The sequence below is a fragment of the Poromitra crassiceps genome, assembly GCF_964638095.1.
Source record: "Poromitra crassiceps genome assembly, chromosome: 30".
Taxonomy (NCBI): domain Eukaryota; kingdom Metazoa; phylum Chordata; class Actinopteri; order Beryciformes; family Melamphaidae; genus Poromitra; species Poromitra crassiceps.
Genome location: NC_139652.1, coordinates 4768816 through 4779794, shown reverse-complemented (window position 1 = coordinate 4779794; position 10979 = coordinate 4768816). Strand labels below are relative to the sequence as shown.

General features: G+C 45.8%; 1 protein-coding gene across 1 annotated transcript in view; it reads right to left on the bottom strand.

The window, feature by feature from the left end:
* Positions 1-6153: 6153 nt before the first annotated feature.
* The window catches only part of LOC310800625 (rho family-interacting cell polarization regulator 1-like), a gene marked incomplete at its 3' end in the record, with an annotated part of 60948 nt that continues 56122 nt past the window's right edge, over positions 6154-10979 (bottom strand). The window contains exons 21-24 of the mRNA XM_083663255.1: positions 10789-10979; positions 9471-9554; positions 7406-7496; positions 6154-6251 (exon numbers count right to left, since the gene is read on the bottom strand). Of these exons, the coding sequence (XP_083519381.1) occupies positions 6154-6251; positions 7406-7496; positions 9471-9554; positions 10789-10979 (464 nt within the window). The remainder of the gene's footprint in view (positions 6252-7405; positions 7497-9470; positions 9555-10788) is intronic.

Sequence of the window (10979 nt, the reverse complement as noted above, 5' to 3'; positions counted from 1 at the left end):
TGCTTTTACTTTTATTCTTTTGAAGTAATAGAGTAGTAGCTTATCACTGTATTGTAACACTGTATAATTGTAGCTGTAAAGCTGAAATGGACACTCCGCCGAGAAACAACACTGATTTATTTTGCACATTACCTCACATATCTGAAAAGTGAAAACTAAACAGTTTTGCAGTCATTCATTTAGTTATTAGTTTAGTTATTTTTTGAGAGGTGACTTGAGTTAAGTTGTGGACCAGTGATGTCATCACGAGACTGTACAGTACACAATGATTCAATGCCTTCTGATGACATCACTGGTCCACACAAAAACTGTCAAACTAACTTAATACCTGCAAAACGGTTTAGTTTTCAGATAATGTGAGATCGTGTGCAAGATAAATCAGCATTGTTTTTCGGTGAAGTGGCCTTCCACAAAAAAGGGACAGGAGACAATCTTTTTCCAACGCATTTTTTAATAATAATAATTTGTATAATGCTTCTTGACACCAGGCGAGACAAATGCCAGGAAATATATTTTAGAAATATTTTAGAAAAAATAATGAAGCAAAACATTTTCCTTCCAATGCTGCACATCACAATCTAGCAACCACAAGGAAAATATACTCTGTTACACCCCCCACACGGCTCTTAAATAAAACTATCTTGCATCTCGTTCACTATCAACCCTCCAGGCACTTCAATACAGTGAGACTTCACGGCTGCAGCAGAGGCATTGTGCTGTCCTATACGGTATATATGGTTTTCAGGGAATTGTGTTGCTATAGGGCAGTGGTTCTCAAATGGGGGTCCGGGGACCCCCCAGGGGTCCTTGAGGGGGTTCCAGGGGGTCCTCAGCCAAAAGGGGGCCAATTTATTTTGGCTATAATTCCATTCATAAGTAACACAATGACTATTTTGGTCATGGGTTTTATACACTGTAATAAAAAATCTAAAAGCATCAATCTTATTATCATGTGGGGGACTGTGGGACAAAATCCTATCAAATGGGGGTCCGTGGTCTAATCTTTTGTCAGTTTAGGGGTCCTTTATGTGAACAAATTTGAGAACCACTGCTTATAGGGAACCGTTTGAAAGCTAGCTTATGTCCTGTCAACTATTAAGAGTAGCGCAGGGATGATGTATGTTTGTAGGCTCACCCAGAGGTCCCTGCACTGCTGGTTCGTAGGGGGGGAAGCCAATGGGATTTTTGTAATTGGGAATTTCAGTTTAAATGCCTGAAATCAGGTCTGTGGTTAACCAACGTTTATGAAACGGCAAAGTTTGTGTTCAGCAAGATCATCTTCACAAACAACGAACACCGTTATGACTTTTGAAGGGTACTGTAAATGCATTTAAAAAAAAATGCTATTTTCAGAAAACACTTCAAAAGTCATAAAAGCGGTGCTCATTTGTGAAGATCATCTTGCTGAACACAAACGTTGCCGTTTCATAAACTTGTGTGAACCACAGACCTGATTTCAGGCATTGAACCTAAATTCCCAATACAAAAATCCCATTGTCTTTTACACCTACGAGCCGGAGGTGTTAGCACTTCGCAGCCATGTTTTCCGGACTCATTCCTGTGGTACTCTATCGTACTAGCAAACACCACAACAGGAAGTAAGCTAGGGTTCATTTAGGATGTTTATGTTGTCAACTTAAAAGAGTCTATATTGTGAGACTTGACAGATGCAGAGGCATTATAGCTGCTGTCCTATAGAAACAAACAGTGGTAGCTATTGTAGAAGCCCCCCTTCCAAACCCCCCCATCTGACATCTATCTTATATACAGTTTAATCAGGTGTCAAGACTGACGAGTCGAGGTTTTGACTGTGAAGAAGACGCTGTGTGCGTCCAAACGTCTCAGTGTTTTGCACCTTATTACATGTATTTACCAGTGATATCGTGTGCTCCAGTCCTCCTCTCTTTGAGTTTAGTCTTTTTTTTGAAGTGGGCAACTGAACTGTTTCCACTGATGACTTGGGCTTTGGACTGGGAAGTTGGAGACGAGAACTCAGACTTGTAACCATACTCGATAAAGACATTCTTTGTACTAACTAGACCCTAATAATTTGCCATAAGATACGACGGCTACATTAATACTGTGACATCGTTCAATAGCGTACAGGGCAGGCCCCTGTGGATTCATGTAGCTCTGGACTCGGACCCAAGTAATGGGAACCCGACTCTTCTTCGTTGACTCGGACTCGAACACTGGGGACTTGAGACTGGACTTGGACTGGAGATACAGTGACTCGACTGCAACACTGCTTCTGTATTATCACTGCAGGCTGTGGCTGTGACAGACTATTGCTTCATGTGTAAAGTGCAGCAGAATAAAAGCATATTGGAGCAGAACCACTGAGTGTGAATCCACTCCTCTCCTCACAGACACAACAGAACCACTGAGTGTGAATCCACTCCTCTGCTCACAGACACAACAGAACCACTGAGTGTGAATCCACTCCTCCCCTCACAGACACAACAGAACCACTGAGTGTGAATCCACTCCTCTCCTCACAGACACAACAGAACCACTGAGTGTGAATCCACTCCTCTCCTCACAGACACAACAGAACCACTGAGTGTGAATCCACTCCTCTCCTCACAGACACAACAGAACCACTGAGTGTGAATCCACTCCTCTCCTCACAGACACAACAGAACCACTGAGTGTGAATCCACTCCTCTCCCCACAGACACAACAGAACCACTGAGTGTGAATCCACTCCTCTCCTCACAGACACAACAGAACCACTGAGTGTGAATCCACTCCTCTCCTCACAGACACAACAGAACCACTGAGTGTGAATCCACTCCTCTCCCCACAGACACAACAGAACCACTGAGTGTGAATCCACTCCTCTCCTCACAGACACAACAGAACCACTGAGTGTGAATCCACTCCTCTCCTCACAGACACAACAGAACCACTGAGTGTGAATCCACTCCTCTCCTCACAGACACAACAGAACCACTGAGTGTGAATCCACTCCTCTCCCCACAGACACAACAGAACCACTGAGTGTGAATCCACTCCTCTCCTCACAGACACAACAGAACCACTGAGTGTGAATCCACTCCTCTCCTCACAGACACAACAGAACCACAGAGTGTGAATCCACTCCTCTCCTCACAGACACAACAGAACCACTGAGTGTGAATCCACTCCTCTCCTCACAGACACAACAGAACCACTGAGTGTGAATCCACTCCTCTCCTCACAGACACAACAGAACCACTGAGTGTGAATCCACTCCTCTCCTCACAGACACAACAGAACCACTGAGTGTGAATCCACTCCTCTCCTCACAGAACAGAACCACTGAGTGTGAATCCACTCCTCTCCCCACAGACACAACAGAACCACTGAGTGTGAATCCACTCCTCTCCCCACAGACACAACAGAACCACTGAGTGTGAATCCACTCCTCTCCCCACAGACACAACAGAACCACTGAGTGTGAATCCACTCCTCTCCTCACAGACACAACAGAACCACTGAGTGTGAATCCACTCCTCTCCTCACAGACACAACAGAACCACTGAGTGTGAATCCACTCCTCTCCCCACAGACACAACAGAACCACTGAGTGTGAATCCACTCCTCTCCTCACAGACACAACAGAACCACTGAGTGTGAATCCACTCCTCTCCTCACAGACACAACAGAACCACTGAGTGTGAATCCACTCCTCTCCCCACAGACACAACAGAACCACTGAGTGTGAATCCACTCCTCTCCTCACAGACACAACAGAACCACTGAGTGTGAATCCACTCCTCTCCTCACAGACACAACAGAACCACTGAGTGTGAATCCACTCCTCTCCCCACAGACACAACAGAACCACTGAGTGTGAATCCACTCCTCTCCTCACAGACACAACAGAACCACTGAGTGTGAATCCACTCCTCTCCTCACAGACACAACAGAACCACTGAGTGTGAATCCACTCCTCCCCTCACAGACACAACAGAACCACTGAGTGTGAATCCACTCCTCTCCTCACAGACACAACAGAACCACTGAGTGTGAATCCACTCCTCCCCTCACAGACACAACAGAACCACTGAGTGTGAATCCACTCCTCCCCTCACAGACACAACAGAACCACTGAGTGTGAATCCACTCCTCTCCTCACAGACACAACAGAACCACTGAGTGTGAATCCACTCCTCTCCTCACAGACACAACAGAACCACTGAGTGTGAATCCACTCCTCTCCTCACAGACACAACAGAACCACTGAGTGTGAATCCACTCCTCTGCTCACAGACACAACAGAACCACTGAGTGTGATTACATAAAACTTGCATTGCAATTTTTGAGAAAAGCCACTGCAAAATCAAGCATTTTGATTGCAACAATCTAAAAAAAAAAAACCTCAGCGAAATCCTGGAGGGCCTGGCTAACACAAGAAATGCATCCTTCCCCCTGAAGAGTTGTAAAAAAAATAAAATTAAAACTCGCTGAGTGTAATCCATTGGGCAGAGATGACATTAGCGTGATGATACTCAGGGGATGTTTGAAGGCGGTAAAGACGGGCATGTTTGACAAACAGAAACATGAGATGATTAAAAAAAAAAAGAAAATGAACAGTTTTGTTCACCCCAGCTGTATAAAGACTAATACAGAGCCAAAGTCACGCCCTCTTCCGGGTTAAGCATACGAACCAAGGGATTTCATCCACCCTTTTATTTTCCATAGACATAACGTAAAATGCTTATAAAATAGTTTTACTTGGTCAAACCAAGCGGTTCAGCTATATTTAGAATCAGGAGAGACCAGAGAATATTTCATTTGGACAAAAAACAAAACGAAAAACAACGTCAATCCCCCCCCCCCCCCCGTTACTTTTTTAGCTTTGTTTCTACATAACCGACATGTTTCAAGTGTGCATACCGCACGGTTTGATGCTACGGACTGCACATTCAAAACTCAGCCGCGGAGTCAACGTGTTCGACTGGAGACAACGAGACGCTGTCTGCTTTCCATAACGACAACATGTGGGAAAAGTGCAAGGAGATAACCTGTCTGCAGAACAGCGATCATAAAGGCAGTATATGGATTATACCGGACGTGTATTGGAAATATTTGTTACGTCTGCTTGCTGCACAACACTGTATTGTCTGATAGAAGTGCTGACCAGCTGGTCAGTGAGCTAAATGTTAGCTGCTGCTAAATGCTAACGTTAGGTGATGAGTCCAGCTGGTCAGTGAGCTAAATGTTAGCTGCTGCTAAATGCTAACGTTAGGTGATGAGTCTCAGCCAGAAAAGACTGCTGTTCGCCTCCTGTGTGAAACGGTGGCAGTTTGGTAGCCTGTGTGTCATTAATCACGGGGCGCGGGTCTTATATTAACAGGTCCGAGATCATTACGGCTAACGGGGCAGATTGACGGGTCTGCAAAATTGGACCCGTGCAGGATTGTGCGTGGTGGTGGTGGTACTACAGGGGGTACTGGAGAGAAAGTGGAAAATGGAAAACTAAGAATAAACTATGAAAATAAATTAAACATTAAAATAAATGTGCTCAGAAGGCACTAATTGCAACTCTTTCACTCTATATATTCTTCAAAAGGTGGGTTATCATTCATTCATTGCATCATACGCTATAGTTTTCTCAGTTTTCTAAGCAAAACGTAGTCGGGTAAAAGCGGCACTTGGATTCAGAAATCAGAGAAAGGGGGTGCTGAAGACAAAGCTTTTGAGAAGCACAGCTGGGTGTTAACCCGACGCTGCCAGATGGATTCGTGAACTCAATAGCGCCCCATCTGGCGGAGTCAGGTTAGCTGGGTGTAGCTTCCTGACTTGAAGGTGGTGTCTGCCCAGACAGTGCTGACTACAACAGTCACTGTCCTTTCAATGTTTTACACTGATACACCCTTTATTCATATTCCTGTGTCTTACCAATTGTCGGGTGGAAACCTTTCATATCCAAATTCGGCCATTTTCCCTCTCTTTTTTCATAAATGTATTTAGTTGGTACCAAAAAGAACCTGTCAAGTTTCAGGTACTTTGGACCAGCAGAAGATGTTATATTTCTTCTTCCTTGATGGGGCGTTGTGTGTGTGCGTGTGTGTGTGTGTGTGTGTGCGTGTGCGTGTGCGTGCGTGTGTGTGTGTGTGTGTGTGTGTGTGTGAGTGTGTGCGTGTGCATGTGTGCGTGTGTGTGTTAGAACGCGGTGCTGGCCATGCTTCCAGGAGCGAAGAGTCTTGGTAGGCTGTCCTGGGAGGTTTCTACGTGTCGAGCAGCCATCTTCCCCTCTTCACCTGTTCACACAGTGAGTGAGTGAGTGAGCAACACATGAACAACATGAATGAATGAATGAATAGCTATATAGGCCATTTTCACAGCAACCGTATTGAGGTGGTAAATCAACCAATAACATTAATTAATGAGGGCCCTGGCACTGGAACACCTACATGAAATGGAACCATCGTCAATGGCATTGGTTACACCCAAGGGGTGTAGTGGTAAATACAGAGGTGGATAAACTATCCAAGGTGAGTCGTTTACCCACCTTGTTTCCCATCTTTGATTGGTACAGTTGATGTGAAAATAGGTGAGTAAACTCTCTGCCTCATCTCAAAGAGGTGTTGCCCTCCACTATGCCCCTGGTTACACCTGCTTTACCTCCTGTTCTACCAGCTCAAAACAGTTGCTGTGAAAAGGGAAAGGAAAGGAAAAATGTGGATCTAGCTGTCAGTGAAGTAAGTTGGAGTGTTCAACGTCCGTATATATATGATCTTTGTGTGCAACACGCGACCATGCATGTGACAGGAGAACGCCAGGATTGGAGGGGGGGTTTCTGTTTCCCCCCGTTTTGGGCGTGGTTTGTGAATGATGATGCGCTACGCAGTGTCTCTATACATACACCCCCCCCACGTCACACTACCAATAACACATTTTCAATACGCTACAGAGGTGCCATACTATCATGGAACACATGTATTAATATTTCCAAACACGCATTAGCTCTGAACTCTTTCAAATCCAAACTTAGAATCTCTCTGATGAGTCACACAGCCCACATACATCTCACACACACACACACACACACACACACACACACACACACACACACACACACACACACACACACACTGCCTTTTTAACTCTGTCTACTCATTTTGATTGCTCGTTTGTTTTCCTTTTTTGTTCTTTTTTCTTTTTCTATTGTAGCTTTTATTTTCCTTGTTTTCTTGTTTCCTTCTTGTTTCTGTTATATTGCTTTACTTTGTACGGATTATTGTTATTATTGCGTTTCTGAGGTAGAGACCCTGCATAAGCCCATCTAGGGTTTCCTGTCTCTACCATTATTTAGATTTTTATTAACATTACTTTGTTGGTTTCATTTTGTCCGTTTCTGCACATTTGCACATTTTAAACATGTGCAAATAAAATATACATAAAAAAAAATTACCGAGCATCAGCAGGGCTTGTTTGGCAGCATCTCTGACTTCCTCCTTGTCCGTCCGACACAGATACACCAACTGGTCAATGCTTTCTTTGGCCTAGAAAATCCAAGAAATGCATAGATGGAATTAATTTAGTTACATACTATTTAAAAAGGAGAAGAAAAGCCAGCACTCTCAAAAATGTCCTTTTGTTAATTTAATTGAAGCAGATGGCAGGTACAAACGTTTCGACAGAAGTCTTCCTCAGTGTACACTGAGGAAGACTTCTGTCGAAACGTTTGTACCTGCCATGTGCTTCAATTAAATTAACAAAAGGACTTTTTTTTGAGAGTGCTGGCTTTTCTTCTCCTTCATAGACCATTTTGAGCCGTGCACCCACCAACTGTTTTTTGTGAGTGTGCTTGCTTTTCCCCTTTTTCACATACTATTTAAAACACATACAAGCAGCCCATAGACAATATTCTGTGGCAATTCTTCAAAGTGATCATCTCCAAGATTTCCATTTTGTTCTCTTTGCTGACACCTATGGCGATGAGTGGTAATTGCAGGTGGGATTCAAACTGTTGCATTATGTGACATAAAGCTTCTGGCATACTCTTCGCGCACGCGCTGGAGGCGGGGCTCCGAGGAGGGCGCACGCACTCTGCGCAGGCCAAAACAGAACATACTCAGTGCTCAGCTCGCTCCTCCAGGCAGTCTGAATGAAATTGAATGTAACGTTCCCAATTCTATGTATTAAATTCTAAAAAACGACCCTCAACATTTGGGAAGGCTAAGCCACACAACTAGTTCATTATAATCTAACTTCATGCTTCAAAAGGCGACTTTACGACGGTGAGGACTCAAATCACAGCAGATATCCACTGATAGCCTACCACGGAGCTCTCACAGGCACAGGCAGCAAAACCGACGCGCTGATAGAAAAATCTCCATGGACGCGCCGCGCTGCGCTCAGGCCTCGCCCCCCGACACACCCCGTGCGATGACGTCATAATCGCCGCGCGCCCTATGCGCTTGGCTGGGCGCGAAGAGTATGCCAGAAGCTTTAGTCAGTTTGGTCGCCCATAGTCGGCCATAGTAACCACCCGCAATAGGTTGAGGGCACGTCTCGTCATAGACGCTGGCTTAGCTGGCTCAGCCTGGCTGGGGGCGGGGTCAGGGTGGGGTAAAAACCCCCATTCTATCCATTCAGCAAAGTTAGAATTTAGCTGATAGCCCAGCCCAGGCAGACACGATCAGGGATTTAACCACCGCAGTAAACGCACATCTGAGCAGACGTCTTGTGTTCTGCTCTAGAACCCCAAAACCTGTAGTTTAGAGCCGCAGCACCTTCCTTTGGTGAGTCAGCCCATGAGATATATGGGCGGTTTTACCCCACTCGCGCGCCAGCCGTTTAACATTTTGTGGGCGTTCCCAGACATGCGGACTGTCTCTATGCTAGCAGAGACCGGAAAAAAGTAGCTTGTTATCCTACTTCGCACAAGTGTTGCATGCAGGCTGGTAGGCCGCATGGCCTAATCCAGCCAGGGGAAGCCTGACCCTGCTTCTTCTTCAGAAGCTTTCTGCAGACTGCTTTCTTTGCCCAGTCTGTTGTCCAGCCTTGGTGAAATGATGTCAGTGAGTGTATCAGTCTGTTGTCCAGCCTTGGTGACATTATCTCAGTGAGTGTATCAGTAGAACATTTTCAGCACATTTTAACAATACAATGATAAGAGTGATAACCATGATCATTCTGGTCACTATACTGTTGATATGAAATGTTAATATCGTTTAATCTCTATTCATATCCCAAACTGACTGGACCAGATGTGATTTCTCGGCCTGCCTGTTTGAATCATAAAAATGCAACAAGGAGCTGACACTGCTGCATTAGGATATATATTCCACAGATAACTTTTGTGGGGAGAAATAAATTGAAAACGCGTCAGATATGATGAAATGCCACTTGTCAACCTGGCTGTAAAACCTCCTTTTCCAGCGTTTAACGTTGCCGCGACCACTATTTGGCAGGCAACCTTTTGGTACATCACAAACAGCTCACTTTGTGGCACATCACAAGCCCACGTTTACCTTGAGACAAGCTAAGGCTTTGCATCCACCCACTCTGGTCTCCACACTCTGGTCCTCCAGCAGCTCCAAGCAGCTCACCAAGGCCTGGGACACAACACATGTTTTATATGCTTCAAGTCAGTATCATCAGAAGGGATAATGACGCTATCGACATACATATCCATACGCGCACGCACGTACGCCAAATCACACCTTAAATACTCAAATTCACGTTCATCTCATTGAACCGAATGGTAATGTTCAGTGCGATGTTGAACAAAAATGGTATTTTAGATACATACATAAAGTAGATATTTTGATATGGGCTTTCCCTGCCTATCTAAATGTGCCTTTTTTGAAAATCCAGGTTTTATATATATATACTGTACTAGGCATCTCGTGCGCTACGCGCGCTCGAATCCTAGGCTCGCTCGCTGCGCGGCCTCGCCCGCCCTGCAGCTCGCATACGCAGCTCGCCTGCAGCTGCGTGGCCTCGCCTGCTCTATTGGCATCAGTGATGTCACTCGCTTATATAAGATGATTTATGACATCACTGATGATGGCTGAAAGTCTGAGGCTATAAGGCAGTCAGTCAGTCGGTCATTCATCGAGCAACTGAGAGAGTCGCTGAAGGGGGAGGGCCGCATGGGGAGAACGGCGAAGAAGAAGAAGGGGGATGAGGAAAATGACGTGCACCAAGAAGGATGTGGTTTCCCCACGAAGTGGAGATCGAGACAAAGATACTGGGAATGGCTGCGAATCTGCCTGTGGTCGCCATCAAAGGAGCTCGCGAGGACGCGGAGAAGCTGAAGAGGATGGAGAGTGGCTGGACAGAGAAGAAGAAGCAGCAGAGAGGAGCAGGCAGGAGCATGAGATGTATTCACCCAGGTGCACAAGAGGAATGAGAAGTAAGAAGAAGAGCCGTCTGATGACAGAAGAAGAGGAAGAAGATCGGAGGAGGGAGGATACGAGAGGAAGAACAGGATCACAGGCAGGAGAGGAGGAGGATGGGGGGGACATGGAGGATGCAGGAGGCCTTGGTAGCAACGGTGGTGAGAGGAAATGGAAGGATGTGAGTGATTCTGATGATTCAGTGGATTTTTTTTTTTTTTATGATGCCTGTGGCTTCCCAGTGCTGCGCTGCAGAAAGAAAGAAAAGTCCAAGTCCTGAGTCTGAATGCTCGAGTCAAAGTTGAGTCACGGGTCCTAAGAATGTGTGCAGGACTCAGGTTGAGTCGGACTCGACTACAACACTGCTACATACATGCGTGCTGGGACACACACACACACACACACACACACACACAGACAGTGGCAGGCCTCTCTCTCTCTCTCTCACCCTCTCTCGGTGTCTCTCGGCCAGGCCTCTCAGCAGTGAGCTGGCGGAGGCAGACACCTTGCCTCGGGGGTCCCTCAGTAGTCTGGCCACAGCGTGGAGCCCGTCTCTCCTCAGGCTGGCCTCCGGGGGGCACCGCAGAGCACGCACCAGCACTTCCTGCTCACATGAAGACAGGCTCTGCACCAACCACA